The sequence below is a fragment of the Micrasema longulum genome, unplaced genomic scaffold (assembly GCF_059751315.1).
Source record: "Micrasema longulum isolate JH-2025_06_02 unplaced genomic scaffold, ASM5975131v1 h1tg001520l, whole genome shotgun sequence".
Classification (NCBI taxonomy): Eukaryota; Metazoa; Arthropoda; class Insecta; order Trichoptera; family Brachycentridae; genus Micrasema; species Micrasema longulum.
In genome coordinates, this window is record NW_028278703.1 from 306,692 (window position 1) to 330,574 (window position 23,883).

The window sequence follows — 23,883 nt, forward strand, 5'->3', positions numbered from 1 at the left end:
TAACACGCTGTTAAATATTCACCATTCTGCCTTATGTTGGTTATTTCCACACCCCCACAATTTTCAGAAGTTGTACGAGTATTATATCTAATTAAAACAATTTTTTGATAATTTTTCACAGGTCCTACATTTTTTGCTAAAGTTTTTATAGTAATATTATTCGTTTACGCGATTGACGTTCTTTAAAAGCTTAGCTTTTTATGAACCCACTTAAAACACGCTTACACTGTGTTTGTTACTGCATTTTCTAACGGACATTGGGTATCGTTTTATCATTTAAATTGTCAGTCAGTTCTTACGAAGCTCCGCGAGTGAAGCTTGTGTATTTTTTCTCTTCCCGCCTAAAATGGCAACTTGTGACCAATTACCGGGAAAAAACAACGCTAGTTTTTCAGCTGTGACAGCGAGGAGGTCAAAATCTAACAATGGAAATGTATCCAGTAAAACTCAGGCGTATTTAGCAGTATGCAACAACCAGAAAAGTAAGTAAAGCAACAGTTATTTTATTTAAATAAATAAATTAGGATAAGTCTGATAAAAGGCAAGAAAATCATACGCTTTTACAAATTTAAAACTCCGTTCTTTTCAAATCGCGCTTCCGAAAAAAATAAATAAGTATTCATAAAATTTTGAGCTTCATGTCAGCCAAAGACACTAAAATTTAAACCAATTGTTGAAAGCATAATGTAAAATACTATATCATTTGTGTGGATTAAAATGCTTTAATTACTGAATTCAAAATTTCAACTTTTTTCTTTAATAACTTTTCTGTTTGGTTTATTATCGTTAAATAATATGGTTGTTTTAAAAAATAATGTGTCTTTATTTGAGTATTAATATACCTAAATTAAGTCTAAATTTCAAGAAGCGTGTAATCTGTCGGTTAAAAGTAATTATATTTTAGTTATATAAAATGATAAAATATTTTAAAAATATAAAATATGTTGGAAAATTACTGTCTTGGTGAATTTTTTTAAAAATGGCAAATTCGTATGATTTATTTACTTTTTATCATGCCTAAACCATGCACCACAGAGCCTCTCATAATTTCTACAATACCCATTTTCTGTAGTACTTCTACAGCGATCTGATTTATCGACGAATTGTAAGAAATTCTTTGGTCCAGAAGCAATACTCTTACGATGGACCGAATATATATTATATAATGCCAGATCCGTGAAAACGTTACAAGAGCCTCAAGTCAAAGAGGTGACTTATTTCCTTAGTGAAATTGGTCAACTTTAAAAACTGTTTTTTTGATAGTTTTTTTATCTATACTAAAATATGACCACATTTCTGATTATCGTAGGCAACTGAAATAGCTCAAAATTAGACAGCGGAGAGACTATCACTCCCTCTCACTTCTGCTCAATGTACTTCATAGTCCTAACGCTCCTATATACCTGCGTGAAAAATTTCAACGCTTATCAGTTCATGGTTTACCTCTTCGTTCTAATTCTCAAGGCACTCTCTTAATACCCATCCACAATTCCTCTTTCTTCTCTAACTCATATAGTGTCCATGCGGCTGGACGTGGAATCATCTCCGATCCACCATCAAAGATGTTACTACATTATCTCTGTTTAAATCACGTCTGAAGAAAAATCTCCTTTCTCTTCCTTAATCTCTCCTCCTTTCCTGTTTGCTATTTTCTCTTTTTTCCTTTTTCCCATTGAGTAATAGTTTTGATTTAAGGTAATTTATAAACAAATACGTTTATTTCTATTTTTATATATCTTTAGCTTTTAAATCTTTTTTTCTATTGAATATGTTTTGTAACTTGAATTATAAAAATAAAACTTTTATTTTATTGGTGGGTTGGAAGAAATTGCCATTTGCAATAAGCCCGCCAATGTATAAATAACATTATGTACAAAAAGTCAAATAAATAAATATAATATTATAAAAGTGTTTGTTTGTGTTTCTTTTACGTTACAACGGAGAAACCGATCAACGTGAATTGTTGCATAGGAAGTGTTGCAAGCTATTTTTCATACCAAAAAAAAATGATACTTCCACGGGAAAATTCTTAGTTAAAATAACGAATTCTCCGTGGAAAAACGTATTAATACTAAAACAGAAAAACGATGCCATAGACCAACGGACTGTTGTTTTTTGCGTGGCGATAGTAGGAGGACTGGCAATCGATCAGGTTACTTTAAACCCTAAAAAATGTATCATTCTATCCGGAAAACTCATATTGTCACATTTTGCCGAAAATGATTTTTGCTTAAGAAAGTATATAGAAAGTAAGATGCATAGTTTGAGTGTAAAAAGATAGCGATTTATGCTCCAAACACCCAAAACTATGGGAGGACAATTAATGTTTGATCGTAAAAACAAACTTCATCCTTTAAATTCAGTACTGAATAAGTTGTTAGAATATCATAGGGTGCTAAATGTTTGAGTCAAGGGCAAATGATTGTGAAAAACAGTGTTGTAATTTAATATTCAGTGAGAATGTATTCAAGAAGCCCAAAGTTTGGTTGTAAAAATACTCTTCGTTCACTATGATTGTAAAAACAGCCCATAATCCATGATTTAAATATTAACAAAAAAATGGTTAAGTAATGTAAATTTATGATATTTTCCCAAAATATAGCTATACATATTGTACGTCGAGCTGATTCATTCATAAAGTTTGAACTCAAATAGTTTTTTTCGACGGACAGTTTTTATTGATTTCCCAACATTTTTATGCGTGGTCTAAAAGGTGTTTTTACAATCATGCATTCATTTGCGAACTTGATTGTCAAAAATCCTTCATTTAAATAATATGTTCTAACACAAAAACCATTACTTTGATGTTTGGAGTGCCATTTGTGGATAAATATTATTGTTTCATTTATAGATACCCAAAATAATAAAGTTGTTGAAAAAGAAAAAGTGCTAAGACTTGAATCCGTTGCCAGATTGAGCGCTATTCCAATTGTTGAGACTGGATTGGACATCGGTGAAAAAATTTACTCAACATTACGCGTAAGTATTATCTACAATGATCTATTTTATGTTGTTGGTTTATGCACATTGAGGGCATTTATGAGCCTTAAAAAAGGAAGGAATACAAGCAAAACCAGCCCCCGAACCGGCTCGGTGTGAAATAGAGTTCCTCTCTCCAACTTTAGTTTAAAATTCAAAAATATGTGTTAAATTGTTATAAACATGAAGTCGCTAAAGTGTGTACATGCTATAAACAAAGAGTGAAAAGAAAGACAATTTATTTAAAGCATTGTTTTATACACGTTATTATATTCAACGCTTTGTTCTAACCAAAATATATTTAAATGCCACAAACTCTAGTGATTTTATAACTATGCTTCTGTTAAAACTGTTCAAAAATGTGTTTATTTATCAAGATCAAGTGCTGAAATTGAACCATTTATTATTTATTTATTTATTTATTATTATAACTAACGGCCGTAGCCAATTTGTGCAAAATTAAAGTTAAATACAAAGTTATTTAATATAAAAAAACATACTCAATTGTTATGGTTAAACTCAATAAAAGTTATGTGTAGTAAAAAAAAAGAATACAAGATTTATAGTAAAAGAGTGAAGTATAGAAGAAAAGTAGTAGAAACGATATGCATTTTAGGTTTGTAAATCTTACATAGGTACACATTGTTAGGCACAAAATTCAGCAAAAATAAAAATAAATAGACATTTATATGAGTTTATTATACAAACAGACTGAATCTCCAGTTCATCGGTTATTGTTGCAAAGTCAGTAGTACTTACTTCCTATGTACAACTGAATGAGCATGAACCCATCTAGGTAGCAAGTATAACTACTTGTATATCGTGGGTATACAGGCAAAAAGCTTTAACTCTCAAATCCCTGTTTTGAGAAATCAAGCATTTAAGTGTTGTTCCAATTTTACTCTTTTTTATCTTATTTAAATATAGTAAGATGTTAAGTGCTCATTTAAGAACATGTTTTAAATTTTTCCGTTTCTTAATTTTATGTCAAGTAAATATTAAGTTATTTCAAGCTTTTACCACGAATAAAATACCCGGTATACAATTTAACGTTTAATTTTTTTTCAAACTACAGATATATAAAATTTAATATGACTTGGTGTATTCTGCCAGTTTGTGGAACGTTAAATACGTTACAAAACTACATTATTAAGTCAAATTCGCATATTTTCAAGTTAACGTTTTTTGCGTATACCCGTGGGTATACGCAAAAAACGTTATATCGTGAAAACATTATATATCGTGATATATAATGTTTCTTTCTTAAAATAAAAATAAAAAACATTTTAAAAATCAAATAAAAATGTTGCATCTAAAAACAATTTCCGTATAATATAGTGCTACTTATGTATGTTCATTTAAAAATACAAATGACACTTTTTTTCCTGTATCACGTAAAATTACCTAAATGTCAAAAGTAATACACAAGTTTATTTGACATCTTAATCAAAGTAAAACTATAATAATAAGAAATTTTAAGCGGGAAACATGCGTCTAATAATAACAAACGAAATTGAGAAGAAGCGGATAGATCCCTTGGTACCTACACTTCTCACACAGATGCGCATCTACTATCTCCCAGGGAACAATCAAATGTAAACCAAATGTTTTTACAGTTACATACTAGGAAAAGGACGATAAACCCTGTATACTGTATACCTAAAACAGGGAGCCTTCGAGTTCAATTATCGGTCACCGCTTCCGTCATCTTGTTAACCTTTATAATAAGTTAAGGAATGCCATCTTTGTTTACTTTTTGTGCTGTTACATGTTCACTAAATTGCCATACTTACTAGTCCTTTGCTTGATGTATTATTATTGTGTTTTTTTTTACTGTACACTTTTTAAAATCATTCTTATGTTACTAAAATTACACTCGTCGATGCGTTTTGTAGCTGCAAGACTTTTTGTGATGTAAGCTATAATATTATATAAATCATACTATGTAAATGTTATCAACTATCAAATGGGGTCTAGAATTCCAACCGTCCATGCGCTCTATAGCTGCAAGACGTGCTGGGATATTTATTAATTGTACAGCGCCCTTGAGGGGATTTTCACAAAAATGGCGCTAAATAAATCATCTAAACATATAAATATATAAATATATATTCGTGCAAATTATATACATCGGAACCTCTTTTTTAATGACTAAACGAAACAAGGTTTTTGGCCGAAACCAAATTTCGGCTCCTGTTTAAGTTTCGGTTAAGAATCACTTCAAACAGACCAAATTAGGCGTTTTCAATGTTAAACCTTACAAGTTCATTGAAATAAGTGTTAAATAAAATGTGTACCTACTATAAAATTAAAGTCATGAATTGAATGAATAAACTTGTGTATTTTTAGCGCTCTTTGGCTTGTTGTTATTTTATTTATTAATTTTATTTATTACGGTTCACAAACAATAAACAATACATACGACATTGGTATAATAATCATAATTTGTCATTTTTAGATATTGCAAATGTGAACACAAAATGCACAAATAAGTTTTTTTAAAGTTTATTTTTTTATTTTTAAATGACTTGTTTAATTACATTCCATTAATATTACGAAAGTTATTGCAATAAACTATCCCAACAGGTTATTACAAATAATTTTACCTAACTAACATAAGGGACAATTTGATTTTATAAATTGCGTTTCAGTTCTCCTATAATTATTTGATGTATCGTTAAAGATGTCAATATCAGTACTATTTATACATATTAGGGAAATATCGCGTTATTTTTTTAACATTTTTAAAGTAATAAAGGTCTATGAAATACTGTCGAGTAAAAGAAAATATTTTGCTAATTATTAGTAGCATAAAATATATTTTTAAGTTTGTAATTTTGAATTTCCGCAAAAACTGACATTCCTTCGGCCACGCCCCTATTACCTCACAATTCAAGTTTATTTGTTTCTGGTCATTGAATTTTGTTTAGAACATTATCACGAGTCTTGACGTCACAACAACCAAGGCCAAACACGTCGCGTTTTTTTACGAAAGTTTTGATTTAATTTCTTTTTTACATTTATGTATGAAAACATTTCTCCACAATATCCATATTGATTTTGAAAACACAATAAATTATCCTAAATCCATTTAATATATTTTAATCAGTATCCTTAGTATGAAATAATGTTATATGTTTTACATTTAACTTATAAGTAACAGTTCTTAAATGTTAGCTTTAGGAAAATTTTTTAAGCCAATATTTTTTATATTTACGTTGATGGTGTAATTGTACCTGAATTTAAAAATAAATATGGACAGCATACGTTGGATTACATTGTTCCAAATATATTTAATATGTTGCCACTTGACTTGAAAACATGTGATAGTAAAAATAAAATCATGTTTTTATTACGAAAGTGCTTAGTGGACAGAACATTTATATACTTATTTATTATTTACGTTAAACAATTATTTGAGAAACTCAGTATTTTGATCTCTCATTAAATATATTTTATTATTTTCTTTTTAACCTTTTCTTTTTTTTCTTTTCTTAATTTACTTAGCATATTATAAATCATAATTCGGGTTGTGGTCCCGTGGCTAGTGTCCCACTCTACCCCAACTTGATTCCATTTTCTAATAGTGAGTTATTTACAACTCGTTGAAAATGGCCCTCAAAATTAAATATTTGGGTAAATCATAAGAACGCAAATATTTCTTTTTTAAAAAAAAAAAATAATAATAATTTAAATATGTACCAATAATTTTTGTTTTTTAGATATAAATAGAATTTTTTATTTTTTTTTTCTTGTTTAGTTTACATTTAAGAGCACTCACAATTTTCATATTTAAAATTTTCTTTTTATGTTTAAAATATATTCTAATACATATATATTCTAATGCTTTTTTTAAAAAAAAAATTTTCTATTTTTCTACTTTAAAAAACATTATTTGAAACCATTTTATCTGGTTTTGTTGAGTTTTTCCTTTATTCTCTCTCTTCTTAATAAAAATCTCTATCTTCTTAAAAAAAAATCAAAAACAAAATAATATATATTCATTATTTTATATGTGTACAATATTATGTGTAAACTTACTTTTGTTTTAATCTTAATTAAAACTAATGTCAGATCACCCAGTGAAAAACGATTATTTAATCGTTTTTCGGGACAAAATATGTTTTAATATAAAGTTTATATTTGAAGCACTAACTTTGTGGTTATTTATTTTATTTTATTATGTTTTAATACTTTGTTTTTCTCTTTATAATGTATGAATATTGTAATAATTAATATTTGTATTTTATTGAATAAAGACTCTACAATATATTGTACTAATATTTATAATTTAAAAAAAAAAAATCATAGTTAAAAGTTTACTACCGTTCTAAGATAACAAATTGCTAGTGTTTATTATGTACAGAGCTTGTTTAATTTTTTTTTATTAAATTTCCTTTTTTATTATTTTTTTTTACGTAAATAAACAAAGATATGTTTTTTTTTTTTACTTTATATATTTTACCCAAATATTATAATTTTGGTAACCATTTTCAATGAGATGGAATGGAAATCAAGTTGGGGTAGAATGTGGTTCGAACCTCGGACGTCTGATCCGTGAGTCCGCAACAGTAGCCACGTGACCACAACCCTATTAAACTTATTAACTATAAAGGATAAATCACACTCTACAGAAAAAAAATTACTACATCATCGTCATTTCCTTTCCGCACCTAATGGTGCATAGGACACTGTATTGGCACACCAATCGCAGCGTATATTGATCTTTTTTTGTTGCATGACGGTAAGATGATCAGTCTTACGCTTAAGGTACCAGTCCAGGGACTATGAAATATTCTAATGTAAAAACACCCTTTTAAATAAATATTTCATATCAACCATGTTGGGAATCGAACCCGAGACCTCTTGCATGGTAGGCAAACAAGCAAGTGTATTTTTTATAGAAACATATTTATTTTTTAAAAATTAGTAAAAACATACTTCATCGTATTTTTGTCGATTAACTGCTCACCTTGTGATAGCTGCACGTATGGTGAATGTAATTAATACAACAATGTTGTTTAGAAACATTTAAATAGATTACAAATACTTATAAATAAATGAAAATAAAGTACATGACTATTATTCAGTAATTCATAATAATAATTGTGATATTAATGTTATGACCTCTGTAAGTAACAAATATAGCTCTTTCTAGAAAACAACAGCTCGTTTTATCAAAATTTATATTATAATATATTAAATGAACATAAAATATAAAACGTGATTACATAATTAAAAAACATGTAAATTGAAATACGTGTTTTTCTTTTAAAAAGCGTTTTATTAATTTATATTACATTTGGATGGAGAATATTTTAAAGAAGGGTACATGGAACTCTAGGCATTAACAGGGCTTGTGATGTGTCATTGGCTGGTTTAAGTGGTCAATAAAGATTTCACAGATCTTTAACTTCGCAGAAATTAACAGATGGAAGAATAGAAGAAAAATGAATGTCCAAACATAAGCAGAATTGTGAATGTTACAATATGTAAAGTGGCCCTTAAACCAGCCAATAACAGGATAAATGCCCTGTAAATTCCTGGATTTTCATATTTCCTCCTCTAAAATGTTCTCGTTGTCGGCCTCGTGGTGTAATGGTCAGCGCAGTTGCTTACCATGCAAGATGTCTCTCTCAAAAAATATTATTTAAAAGAGTGTTTTTACACTAGAATATTTTATAGTCCCTAGACTGGTACCTGAAGCGTAAGACTGATCACCTTAGCTTCATGTAATAAAAATGATAAAAATACGCTGTGATTGGTGTACCAATGCAGTGCCCTATGCCCTATGCACCATTAGGTACGGAAAGAGAATGACGATGAAAATGTTCTACATTTCTGTCGTAATATGTAATTTATTTTTCTAAAGATTTTGTATTCCTGATCGTTTTATTTTGTTTATTTTGTTAATTGAATTAATTTATTTTTTAGTGAAACCTTTTTTTAAAATGACATTCATATCATAGGCTTTAAGAAAGCGCATTTACAGTTGCAAATTTCAATACATAACACTTCAGCTTGAGGAAAAAAAAATCGTATTTAATATTTGAAGGGAACAGGATATAAAGTTTATACTGTTTTTATAACATTAAATAGTTGTTATTAATATTAAATTATCGCTCTATTTCCAGCATTTAGCTGACATCCAACTTTTATCTCATATATGCCTTTTTTTCTTGCTAAATTATCTTGGAAAGTACAGCCTTTATATGAAAAGATTAGTTTAAACCACATGAAAATTAACCGCCATCCATTATATCCTGTATCCGTCATTCGTATTCTTACCGAGAATCGAACACGAAACATTCCGTGAGTAAATCAAGCGTCTAAGCCATTTCACCACGGAGGCCACCTGTTACTACTTCCGGCGGCTGTACATTTAAGAAAATATTTCTAATATCATGATGCTGTCCTGTTGTTGTTTTTGATTCAGGAATTTCAGTTCTGGGCCTCACAATCATATTTTGTCAAGCAGAATCATTATTACCCGTGAGTCAATCAATATGTGATCTTTATAAATTCGAAGTAAACAATTATTTTTTATTTTCTCTTATCATTTATTTCAAGACCTTTTAAAAACGATTTAATTTTACTTATAATCCTAAAATACACACATACAGTCAGTGACCTAAATTATAATTGTATAACACACGGTCAGTGACATACACATATTATTATACATTTCACGTAATTTGATGTGGTATGAAATTCATTAATATAGTATATGTACAGTATATGTATAGTATATGTACTAATAGTTATTGAATGTTATTTTAAACGCAATATTATTGTAATAAAAACAAGAAAATTAAGCTTTTATGGATTTTAGTTTATTTATTTATTAAATTGTCATGATATGATATATATATATATATACCTTTAAAAACAAATAATGATTTATTCTGCCGTAAAAATATTGAAGCTAATAAAAAATAAAAAGGGAAAAAAGTAAATAGCCCCGAAACGGACAATTTTGTATGGAATATGGTTATTTATTAAGCGTAAAATTAAGTTCTTTAGGTGGTAAAATTCACCATGGTTATAAAAAAGTTAGAAAGAAGTTGCGTAAATCGAAATTATTTGTTGTTGGTAAAAAACAGTGGTGTGCTTTTTAATACAATCTTAACAAGCATAAATCACTAAAGACATGGAGAATTTTGTCAGTTTATTTTTATCACTTTTTAAATATGACAGTCTTTTTTCTAAAAACGACACTTTGTTTGTTTGTGTTTAGGTATTTGTATTAAAAAAAAAAACATAAAAAAATGAACATGCCAAAAAATATTTCCAAATATAATCAATATAATAATGAAGTGTAATATTTCCTTCCTATCACAAACTCTTTTGGATTACATTTGCCCGATTATAAACAAGCAAAAGGAACTAAACCAAATTTTAGCGTCCTTGGCCCATTAAAATCTCCCAGATATTTAAAAAATGTAACAAGAAAAAAGTTGCAAATGAAATGTCTTTAAAAGAAATACAGAAATTATGTTGTTTATATAAAACCTTCAAATTACGATTTCTCAAAATTGTGTTTTTTGGATTACTGACTTAGGCCCGAACAGCGACGAAATATTATTAATTTTGTCGTATTAACAAAACATGTATTTTTTATTTACTTTTACTTAATTATTTGGGCGATTAAGAAATATTTTTATTAAGAAATAATATAGTTCAGCGTAAAATTAGATGCTTAACTATTAAAGTTTTTAGGATAATAATACATCCACTATGTGTTAAAATTGGTTGATAGACTAAATGTACGTTTTAAGGTTTTCACGGCCTTTCACAGGTTATTATGCCATGTATTAAAACTCGTTCTTAAGTTATGTCCCGTCTCTATATAATGTTTAGTAGTGCTGAATTATTAGGATAACCACTAATACACTAAAACTACATCCGACACGTCGGCAAGAAGGAGTTTTACTCGGCATAATAATCCAGAAAAACATCACAAGGACTAAATTTAGTTTTTGTTTCCTAATATTCAAATTGATTAGGTGATTTAAAAATACAAATTAACGAGATATTAATGTTTTTTTCAGGATTCTAATCCGATTGCAAAATGGTATTTCACGAAGGCGGAACTATCCTTACAGGCTTCCATGAATCTTGCTATTCCTGCCATCAGCATGTTCAATGGTCCGATCTCCAGCATTGATAAAATTATTTGTAAAAGTCTGGACATTGTGGAGCATAGAGTTCCTATCATGTACCTTCCTCCAGAGCTGGTAAATAATATAATTAACAATATTTTCAAATGTCCCGATCTTTGTAGATAAACCAATCATTGTTCCCCTCTTCGCAACCAGGTATCTTACTAACTGTGGTGTTGAGGATTAGAGGCGAAGACGCCAACCACTACATGACGAGTCGGACTAATCCCCTTTCGATTTTACCAAAGAGTAGCCATTGAGTCGAAAACACTCGTCCAGGATTCTAGTGATATTTCTAACACATGACTGTATTTCAGGGGCGAATCGTCAAAGTAAGCGATTATGCACAGCTTACCATTATAATTGACTTTTAATAATAATAATTTATAGCAACCATGTTTATGGGGAAAAAAAGTAATTGTAATTTATTATAAATCACCGTTTATATCTTTCTACAAAAAAATATCTATGAAGCGCGCCCAGCCTATTCTTACTGAACGATGAAACTAGCCGATTACCTAAGCTTATTCTTCCATACAAAAAAGTACACTGTATTTTTCGTCTTTAACCCAAGTCGGCTTTTTTCGTACTAAAACAAACTTGCAGATTACAAATATTTTTAGAAGATTCTCTATTTGGAAACTAGTATTTCGATCATTATTTCCGAAGGACTATTTTTCTTTGATGGGATACCGTTGACATATTATGTATCACATAGGACAGGTGGCGTTCGCAGTGGCCGTTTTAGGTATTATTCATTTTAAAAGAAATCGGCCAGTGCTCAAGTCTTGACAGTACTGTCAATGACAGATCATAATGAGAATATTTGCTAAATGTCATTGTGGTATGTGATAATAAACTTTTGTATGAGTTTAGTATTCTATTAGAATAGTGTAGAATAAAGCTACGTATATCGCGTGGTTAGTAATAATTGTTGTTTGAGTTGATTTTCACAGAACCACAGAAAAAGTAGTAATTTATAATTACATTACTTACATGTTATGTAAGTACTTATATGTAGTACAAATTAATGAACATTTTTAATAGATTACCTATAAAATAAATCACGGCTCGCCACTGCTGTATTTTTCCTCCACCTGGACACGGAAAATTCCTTAAATTTATTTGTTTTGCACAAGAATAAAAGGATTTTTAAAATATTCATTTAAAGTTTACACGCACATTACAGCACAGCAGCCAATTACAATGTACATTCATATTTACGAGATATATTTTTTTAATTTGATCAAATCAATCAAAACAAATAGATAATTTAATTTAAGATCACTATGCACTGCATTAATATAAAAAAATCTTGATCTAGCAGTCGATCTCTTGCCACACCTAATATCAAATCTAAGGTTAGTTGGAAATAAACAAAAAAATTAAGGTATCTTATAATTGAAAGTTCAACAACCATATTTATTACAAATTTAAAGGGTCGAGTAACTTTAAGATCTTTTAAGTTTCTTGGATTATTTAGATGTACTCCAGCGCGCAGGCCTACATGAGTTCCATCGTCAAGCCAGTTTTGAGAAGAGACTCTATGAAGCACTTCGGGGCCGCCCTGGACTCAGGGGTGGCCCTCGCTGCAGCTAGAGTTGACAGTGCGCTGGACAAGGCTGATGTTTACGTGGACAAACTGCTGCCACCAGACATCCAAGATATTCAAGAACGTATGTAAAAATCATTACAATTCTATGTCCGAGTATATTGCGTCCAAATCCTGGCTTCCCTAACACCTGCCAACTCAAATACATATGTCTGACTGGATTAGGCCTTTTTGTAAAGCACTCGTTCCGTTATAAAGACTATAGATCTTCCTATTAATTACTACTACTATTATAACCATTACGCCATTTCCCCGTAGGGATAGGCAGAGAGGATGGACCCCCACATATATTTATTTATTTATTCATATTTTTCTCTTACAAACGATATTTAATAATACTTATGTGACCTCACTGGGCTTACCCGTGCCGAAGAAACTTAACAAATGACTTTTTTGACATGTTTTTATATTAGAGAATAAACAAAGAAGACTACCTTAATAAACAGAGATAATTAACAAAATATTCACAGTTTTAAAAACTAGGTATATAGTACATGAGGGTGAGCCGATAATTTTTTTTTCCGAATTTTGAAATGAAAGAGGTCTAAAAAATTGCCTTTTGGATTACTCGGGATGCAAAAAATATATAAAAAAATATTTGATACTACTTTTGGCCCTCAACCAGAGCTTGAAGTTTTCGAAAAAGTCAATTTTTTGCCTTAAACCGGCTGTCATTTCGTATTTAAGTAATAAAATCAGTCTAATTAAATCGTATAATCTGCATTAAATCTTATTATGTAAGCATCCAAGGGCGTGAGTTGCACTTTGTTTTGTAATAAATGGGTAGCATTGTTTTAATATGCCATTGTTTTCGTCAATATTCATCAGGCGCTCAACGGAATCAGTTCCGCGGAGTTTAAACTTTTTGCATTTCGGTAGTTTTAAAACTTGTTTGAATTTGTAATGTGATTAAGTTATACCGTTACGAACAAAAAAATAATTTTATCAATATAGATTTTTTTTTAATGTTCAGACAGTTATAAACTTCAAACTTCTGTTGAGGGCCAAAAGCAGTATGGAATATTTTTCGTTCAATGCGATCCAAAAGGCAACTTTTTAGACCCCTTTCACTTTGATATCTAAAAAAAATAACTTCATACATCATCGGCCCATTCTAATGTACATCTATATCATTTAAGGCCCTAATTTAATTATATTATACATCTGTCAGAAGCCATTTGTGGAAGCCAGATATGGAATCCCCAGTATGCCATATATATAAGTAGAATAGAAAATATTCAAAACAAATTTATAAAGTACCTTAAATACAAAACCGGTATTTCTTATGTATCTACTCTCACTGCCTCCACCTTCCATGGAATCATTTCTCTACAATACCGCAGAGTGTGTGCGGACCAACTACTGCTTTACAAAATTATGACAGGAATGGTTGACTGTACAGAGCTGCTTGGTTTAATAACAATACATGTGCCAGCCAGGATTTGTAGACGGTACCACCTGTTTCATGTACCAATAAGTAAAACATCGTATGTTAAAAATGCTTTTTTTCGTAGGACTTTTTCAATGTACAATACAAAATTTAAAAATTTAGGTTACACAAACATCACTCTGTCAGATTTAAAATTTACACTAAAAATGTATTATGTAACTTAGTAGACATTATAACAATAAATATGTACATCTCCCCTCCCGTCCTTATCCTCTCTTCAAGCATTCTTGTCCTAATCCCGCCCAATTTACAGTAACGTTCTTAAAATAAATATAAAAAATTCTTTGATTGAGTATATGAAAATAACATTTTTATATGTATAAATTGTATGTATTTAGTTGATATGTAATATATTTTCTTTACTAACTTTGTATACTATGTTGAAATCTGTTATTAGTTCTGCGTATATACACTATATCTGTTTGTTTACTAAAAATATGTATGTAGAACTGTTGATTTCCCAAATAAAATAAAATATTACAAAACGCACAATGAAAATAACAAAAACTTAACATAAACCATACACTTGTGGAGTGGTTGATTCAAAATTGGTTCGGGCAAATGAGACCATCCATTTTACTTCTACCTAGCTGCACTATCCATTTTTATAACCTTTTAAAACATTTTATCGTTACTAATTGTTTTAATAGATAGTGGAAGTAGGTTATAGATTTCAATTGAATAATACTCAAAATCCCTTTGTCCGAAAGTGGTATTAGTTTGTATTTGTTTGATCTATCCTGACGTCCACAAATCCACACTCATACATCTCGTCATACATGTCCTTCGGTTGTGTCTGTTTTTGACATGAGCAGTATTGAGATTTTGGTTTATCTGATCATACCACAACTTTATTAGTCATCCTCGTCCTACGTTACCAGTCATTATCACCATAAACATTTGTTTTACCATTCTTTCGTCATCCATTCGTTCAACATGACCCAACTATTTAAGAAATGTTTTTTCACAAATATCGAGTGAGATCTTAATTTATTTTTATTTTCCTAAACCGTGATTTCGACGCTTTCATTGCCCCTTCCACTGTGAGTTTGGCAATTTTATGGAGGGCTTAAGTGGGACAATTTTGTAAAAAATATCGTTAATATTTTACGAGCATTCCAGTAAGTTTTTGAGTTCATGTCAAGTTTATATAAATATTTTTTCTCCGTATTCTTGCAAAGTCTGCATCTCAGTCGGTAAGAAATTTTTCTGTGGCCTGAAACAATGGAAAAGACGCGCGGTGTAAAATTAATCGGAACTTGTTATAAATTAAATTTAAAAAATGTATGCTTTATGATCACGCTTTAATCATGTATTTATACACGCCAACCATAAATTTAAAAACAAATTAATCGCATATGAAGAGAAAGAATAATAATTAAATTACTAATTAACACATACACGAATTATTATTTTCTTTATTCGAAGAGAGAGATACTTCTTTCCACTTCACCCGAGATTAAAAATTGACCTTTTTATAAGATAAAAAATATTTACACGAAACATTAAAAAAAAAAAACATACTTGTGATTATATTAGTTTTTATTATTGACTCTAAAGAGCTATCATCATCATAAACTTATAACCATATGGATAACCGCACCTTCTATCTGTTACTGTTACGTGACTGTAAAATGAGCAGTCTTATGTCTAAGGCGCCAGTCTTGGGAGTATGAAATATTCTAGTGTAAAAACACATTTATTAATAAATATTTTATGTCAACCATGTCGAGAATCGATCCCGAGACCCATTGCATTGATTAGAAATTATTTAGAGTTTATTATTTATCTAATAAATACAAGTTGATTTTATTTATTTCATCATTCTATTTGTATCATAAGTAAAACTATTGTCTTTATCATTATTTGTATCTTTAAGCCATATTTGTCTTGACCTTTTGATAACATTTTGTCTAGACAGCGTAATTTGTGTTCAGACAATTTTACAAACATATTTTATAATATATTTAAACGCATCATTAAAATAAGGTCTACATCCGGATCAAAAATCTTATAACGCGTGATTTTTTATCGCGATAGAACTTTCGATTGGTAGTAATGGCCATACTGTCTCTTGTCAAACTTATGACAGTTTTTTTTTACGTTTGTGCTCAAACGTTTTACACTCGAACAACTAATACTTGCGTAATTTCCAGAAATAGTCGTGTTAATTTTATTCGCCTCCGCAATCCTCTGATTTATCCCCATTTGAGTATTTCCTATGGGAAATTGAAAGAATCGGTCTGACTTTTCTTGATTTGACTTAATTTTTTTAACATTTAATATAATTCCAAAAAAGTTGTTATTTGACTTTATTGAATTTTTAACTTCATTTCTAACTTTCGACTGATAGTTTAGCACAATTTATTCGGAAGTATTCATTTATTTATTTTAAAGAAACAAACAGTCGACAATGATAAAATAACATTTTTTAAATACGGTTTAAAGACAGACCAGCGAAGTTTCTAAATAAGAATCACACATATTATTAAATTATGTTACGACAAAAGGGCGCGTTTATGAGTATTTGTATGATAGTAAGTGTAGATGTGTATTTATGTGTGGGAGTAAGTTTAGTGTTCAGGCGTGTGTAAGTGTGAGCATCATTAAATAGTTAGTGGAATCGTATCGCAGCCAGAAATAATAAGTTTTTTTTTTTTTTTTAAATAAATTAAGGGGCATGTAAAATATACCAATATATGAAAAAAAAGCATTATAGTTAGAGAACGATAGAGGAAAGAGTTTTGTGCATAGTTAGTGCTACAGACTGGCAGATGGAATAAATACTTATTTCTTGTCCCGCGAAAAGGGACATTAAGATTAATTTTGGAGAGTAGGTTAAAAGAGTATTCTTCATTATTTAATAATTTATGTAAATAGCATGATTCAAATACAGTGCGTCTATTTTCAAGGGTGAAAAATCCATTTTGTTTGGCAGATTGGCTGTAAGTACAAAGCGTTTTATTGTTTTTATAATCTAGGTATTTTAAAAATTTTCGTTGAACATTTTCAATCCTTTCTATGTTTGTTATGTATTGTAGGCTCCACACAACGGATGCAAACTCCAAATTACTGCGTACAAAAGTGTTGTATAAAGTTTTAAATGTATGACGGGTTTGTTCAAACTACGTTTTTTGTTTACAACGAATTACCTCAAGTTTCTTTGAAAACCATTTGGGGTACTCAGACGGCTTATATGTACTTCATAAATGAACAAATTCACCTAAGATATTGTACATGGAAGCATATTTTTTTTGCATTTAATGTAAATATTATCATAATACCAAAAAAATTACCAATTGGTACTTACAAGCTTGTCTCGAATTTAAACATCGTCAGCTTTAGAAAAATTACGCGAACTAGTCACCTGCTTCATATTGGTCATTGAGTTATAAAATATTGTTATCTTCAAAGATGCATGATGATTATCAAGAGGCAGTAATATTTCAAGGCTACGTTCTACTTTGATAGGAAAAACATTTGAAAACAACAAATTAAGAATATGACCACCGTTATAAAAATAAAATTATTGCCATATCTTTAACTTCGGATGTACAGGTAAACATCGTTTTATGCCAGGGTTTCGTTTCGAGAGACACCGGCGTAAAAAAATTGGCTTAGTAAAATAAATAATAAAAAATGAACACAAATATAATTGTAGATACGAGTATGAGGTTTGGTTCCGTGTCAAAATTCTAAGAAATATTTTTTAATATAAATATTTTTTTCCATTTCGTAATACTTTTTAATTGCTTTAAATAAAATTGAATTTTGTGACTTTGCCTTTTTCCTAAATGGAAGTCTAATTTTGTTCTTTTCTCTAGTATTGTGATCGTGTTCATGCTGGTTCCGATCAATTTTTTTCCAAAATTCTGTTTTTTTATTAGAGTTTATAATTTTATGAACAAATATCATTGTATTGTAAAATATTCTTTGTTTATATGTTAATAATTTTATTTCATTTACCATCGACTTTACCCTCGTATATCTGTTTTTTTTTCAAAATGATTCTAAAGGCTTTATTTTGTAATACAGTTAGTTTATCTATGTTTTCTTTGTTTGATAAAAATAAAATGCTACTACAGTAGTTAACGTGTGGTTCAATAATGATAATACTACTAATATGATAATACTCGTAGTTAACAAATTAATGGAGAGCACAGACAAATAAAATATAAACTTATTCGTATACACATTTTGATACCCGTGCGCATACACATACATACATTCATAAAAACATAGACAATTTATTTATGCAAAACTTCATGGTTGCCATCTATAAATATATATTTTAAAATTATTCCTTATTTTCATATTTTATTTTCGACATCCAGTAAGAATCTCCAATCCGTGGCATGCATCAACTTTTCTGACTCCCTACGACCAATGTCATGAAAGAGCGAGGTCAACACCTTCCGTAACTTGACAACACTCCCGTCTTTCCACGATTCTGGCAAAAGGTTATGGACCTTTTTGCCTATGTAATAGTGCTGTCTCGATGCCAGAACAGTGTTGACCCCTTCACTTAGTATCAGATCCCTATTAGAGTGTCTTGTATTATGGTTGTGGTTGACGCTTGAGTAAATGTCTCTATTTATGTGTGTAATCACTATCGTTCTCAATGTATACTGATAAATCATATTCATACAACTGACACGTCTTAATTATATAAGCTCATACCTAATATTTACCAAATTTCGATTTTCTCGCATTAAGTCTAGCACCTGATCATTCGTTATGTGGTCTCTTTGGTGTCCACGTGATTCCGTAGGACCGCAGGTCAAAAAATTATATGCCCTTTCCTTCATATAATGCTCCATGTCTCAAAGTCATCTAAAATATTCCACGCGTGACGAGTTGGTATTGATTTGTTGCAGCTGAACCGGTGAAGAATGATTCTTCAGGGGCAAAGCAGCGTGCAGTACAGACTCTTCAGCATGCTGACAGGTTCTCGAGGAAGTTGGGTAAGAGGATTTCTCGAAGGACTCTCATGGAGGCGAGGGCACTCAAGGATCAGACTACAGAAGTCATCCACGTGCTGGTCTATGTAGCCGAACTGGTAATAATATATTTTAAGTAAAGATATTGTCGATATTTTTAAGAATAATGTTTTAGGTTAAGAATAAACATGGCTTTTAACCGGCTTTACAGTCTAACATTCATAATTATTATTGTCTGCCACTAAGCCACTTCGCCAAACGAGTGAAGGTGTATATAAAAAAGCCACTTCGCTTTAAATTACGTTGAATTGATTAAAAAACCTTAGGGTTTACACGGTTTGAACTATAATGTTAAATTATTAGAAAAAAGTTGAAATTTAAATTTATCTTCAATTTTATCTACAAAGTATAATTAAGTTTTCTGTATGAACAATTTACAATAAAAAAAATCTAAACATATTAAATTACAGGTAGCAACAAAGATAATTTCCGTACAAATATACACATTTTCGTACGTAAATATCGATTTATATTTATAACGTCTCGATATGTACCGATGACGATAGCGTTCATAATCGCGGCGCTGCGCTGGGGCATAGTATTTAAACTGCTAGGTAGATGAAAGTAAACAAAATAACGTTTCCTACCAAAATATTAAAAGATAATAATTTTTGGTCAAAGTCAGAGTGAAAAATTCTGAATAACAAAAAAGCTGCACATAAATTTTAATAATTACGTAGCCCATATGTTTTTTCATGTCATTTTAGCAAGTAGTTATAGCATTTTTTATTACGCTATGCTATTTTGATAAATCTTTGATTTCCATTCTTAGTAAAAACACATTCACTATTCCCTATTCAGGTGGTGACTGATCCAAAGTTGGCCTACGCCAAGGCTTGTGAGTTGTGGGATGAACTGAGCAAGGATGAACCTGGAAATCAGGCGAGGCCAGCCACACTAGAGCAGCTGATTGTCTTACTGACCAGGGAATCAGCGAGGAGATTAGTTCATCTGATTAATTTTGCCAGTAGCGGCGTAGTTAAAATGCCAAAGTAAGTTAACCTAATTTGATAAAAAATAATGAAATGCCTTGGGGATTTTTTTTTAAATATAAAGCCTTGTATTCTTACATATGCTCTTACTAAAAAAGCACTAGTAAACTATTTCATTTATTCGATTCTGACAGAATCTTAAAACGTAAAAGGGTTTTGAAAATTTTGAAAAAATTGTTACGATAAATTCAATTCTTAGAGAGTTATCAGTAATATGCATAATAAATTTATTATTGTTGAACAAATAATTCAAAATCTTTTTTACTACCTTAATTAAATAAACTTACTTTTTGTGAATTTTCATATTTGCATAATATTTTATTTCTTGTTTTAAAAGAGAAATTAATCAATTTCAGATACGAAAAAAGTAGAGAACTAAAGTCGAGGTCAAAATTTTCCTTTAATCTTTAGTAGACATAAAGCATTACTTTTATCGACGCTTTTCATTCATTTTTCAGGGGCGCCGTAAAGAGCATAAAATACACTTCTCGACAGTTTCTCGCTGTGGCGACAAATCTTATTCAGGTTTTTATATCCTAAATAATTTACATTATTACGAGAAATATTGTCAATGTAATCACATGCTTAAAACTAATGATAAATTATTTTTACTACAGAGAGTGCCCTATGAAGAGATAAAAAACAACATGGCAAGAAAAACCAGTGAATTGAAAACAAGGTTACAGGTTCTCTTACTTGAGTTGCAGCAGCATTCGAAGAAAATTTTGGTAATTATGAACAGTAAAAATATAAAATATGTTTTTGTTTTTTACTAGTCATTCTAGACTTTGCATTATATTGATTTTTTATTTAGCTTTTTGTACACAATGTTATTTGTACATTGGCCGGCTTATTGCCAAATGGCAATTTCTTCGAACCAACCAATTATTAGTGTCTGCCAAAAAAAATCACTACTAACTTGTTCAGATATTTATTATTATTTATTCTAGGTGTCATTCGATTAGTTTCCTTATGAAAATACCTGCACTAATATTGTTTCTTGTTAAATGACCGAAAAGCGCGAAAAATTTTGATACAGGAGTAAAAGATATCCATAGAACCCTAACCTCCCTTTATTTTTAAACATTTTTAAAAATTAATTTCTTAAATTATGGATTTTTTTTTCTGAAGTGGTATTTTGAACGCAAAAGCGCGCGTAGAAAACGCATTTACGTACTAAATACACGCTAACAGAGCGATATCTTAGCGCGCAATAGGGAAATATCAGTTTTTTTACATTTTTAAAGTAATAAAGGTCTATGAAATACTGTCCATAAAAAAAAAATTACTTATTATTAGTAGCATAAATAATATTCTTAAAATTGTCATTTTGAATTTCCGCAAAAACGGTAATTCCATTAGCCACGTCCCTAATACGTCACGATTCATGTTGATTTGTTCTTGACGTCACACCTGTCAAGGCCAAACATGCTGCGTTTTTCTAGCGGCGTACTTTTTTAAAGTCCTTTTTTTTTTAAATTTATGGATGAAAACATTTCTCCACAATATCCATATTGATTTTGAAAATACAATAAACTATTCCTAATCCATTTCAAATATTTTTTATCGATAATCGTAGTATGTGATATTTCTCTATTCCGTTCAGAATTACAGCCCAGGGCTGGTATTCCGATCTTTCTACTCCTGCGATAGCGTTCAGAATTGCTCAGCCGGATCCTCTTCATGGGCTGGTATTCCGAACGCGTTTACAGCGCGCTATAATGCGTATTTAGTACGTAAAAACGCGCTATACCGCGCTATAATTTCGTTTGGAATACCAGCCCTAATATCATCGAAACTCATTACCTGATCCCACATTCATGATCATATTATAATAGCAAAATTTATATGAGCAAGTTCTATCTGCCCACGAAAAAAACAGTTGTAATGTGTATTTATACAATTTATTATAAGTACAAATTTTTCCATTCGACTGTTTATGACTTGCTGAAAAATATTTTTACTATCAATAAGCCCGCCAAAACGCATATATTTTTTGTATTCGAAGTTTTAAAAAAACACAATGGATAAAAATATACGTTCGACATTAAAATAAAAGTGTTCTGAAGTTTCAAAACTATTTTGACAAAGTGATTGAAACAAGATTACTCGTAAAATACGAGTTACGCAATTTTCTCTGTGAACAATTATTTATTTACTTAATTAAAAACATATTTTTTTTCGTATTTCGAAATTAGTTGAATCTATGCATTAACTTTTACTGTTTTGTTTCTAATTTTAGGAGCAGTTGGCGATGTTTATAGCTGGAAACTCTGAAAGAGAAAAAATCAGAACATCGCGATGTCACCTAAGAAATAATCATCTATTCAACGCAAATGCAGTCATCAACGGTGTTAATTATTGATACAAAATATATTACAATAAATTATAAGATACTTAATATAAACTTTAAAAATAAGAAATATTAACCCTTTTTAGAGCAAATTAATTTAAAGGGGTCAGTTGGCGCATATAATATATTATATTCCCGCTGTCAATTTTAACATTAGACTTATACTTGGGTAATCTTTATCCAACTGCACACACTCGGGGCTAGTTGGGTCATTTGCACTTTATAGCAACTTATAACTTATAGGATCTAAAATTCATGTCAATATTAATGAGAAGTTGCCTTTAATGTAAGGGTAGATAATACATTCCCCGTCTTTGTAAAGGGTAAAAATTATATTATGTAGAGCATGCTTTGTAATACGAAATTTACAAAAAAACAACATTTTATTGAATAAGATCACCTAAAATCAACTTATGATAGGTAGGTGCCACAAATTGTTTTATTAAAAATTGGTCTTTGTTTATTTGATTTTGGCAATGAGAACACATGTAGATAGCATTATTTTTTCTTCATACCTATGAATTAAAAAAACGATATCAGCCAAAAAATAAGTAAACACTCTCCATATTTGCAAATTTAAACCCAAATGAATTTTATTAGTATTCGCGTCATTTAGCTGAGGCTAAAATAATACTTTTTCGCAAACGAAACAGTTAAATATTACATATTAATATAATTTGTTTTGCTAAAGCAAATGAACCTACAGGAGGACTCCGTTTATCCGAACCCCAGTCATCCGGATAGTTATCAGGAAAAAAAAATAAAGGAGATGTTTAATAACAAATAAAAAAAGGCGCTGGCGGCCTTTGTCAAAGCAATTAACTTTGTTGGACATATTTAAGTACTTTTTCAATGTGATTTCAATTTGCTGTATTATTTCAAAAGCAATAAAATTGATTTCTTTGAGTGAATTTTGCATTTTCTTTGAAAACGTTTCCTTATTTTAAAGTTTATCCAATTATTACTTGGATTTCTGAATATCTGGATAACGTCTGGCACTCATTGATTCGGATAGTTGGAGTTTTACTGCATTGAAAATACTTGTCTATGGAAGGTACGTCTTATATGCAGCAAAATGTAGGTGTCAAAGAAAATGTCTGATTTCAAATACGATTTTTTAAAATCATTGACAAAATATCACCACTTTTTATTTCAAACCAACATTTAAAATTTGATTTCATGTTTTACAATACATGAAAATTACTAATTTAGAGAAAAAAATACACGTTTTCAATTTAGAATTTAAGATAATATAATTTATTATTCAGTTTATATTGTCTTATGAATAAATATGAAACATTCGTATTTCTTACAAATATAATTACGATACTTAAA

General features: G+C 30.0%; 1 protein-coding gene across 1 annotated transcript; it reads left to right on the forward strand.

The window, feature by feature from the left end:
• Positions 1 to 279: 279 nt before the first annotated feature.
• On the forward strand, positions 280 to 23,883 carry Lsd-1 (lipid storage droplet-1). The gene is made up of 9 exons (XM_088236206.1): positions 280 to 482; positions 2,852 to 2,979; positions 11,031 to 11,216; positions 12,625 to 12,817; positions 19,081 to 19,262; positions 20,005 to 20,195; positions 20,654 to 20,720; positions 20,813 to 20,923; positions 22,438 to 23,883. Exons 1-9 carry the CDS (start codon positions 347 to 349, stop codon positions 22,558 to 22,560), a joined length of 1,317 nt encoding a protein of 438 aa, XP_088092332.1. The 5' UTR covers positions 280 to 346; the 3' UTR covers positions 22,561 to 23,883.

Excerpts from the sequence above, each read along its gene's own strand:
- Lsd-1 (XM_088236206.1), top strand. The coding sequence starts at position 347 with ATGGCAACTTGTGACCAATTACCGGGAAAAAACAACGCTAGTTTTTCA. Across the intron at positions 2,980-11,030 it reads AAATTTACTCAACATTACGC|GATTCTAATCCGATTGCAAA; the intron begins GTAAGTATTATC and ends TGTTTTTTTCAG. Across the intron at positions 12,818-19,080 it reads CATCCAAGATATTCAAGAAC|CTGAACCGGTGAAGAATGAT; the intron begins GTATGTAAAAAT and ends GATTTGTTGCAG.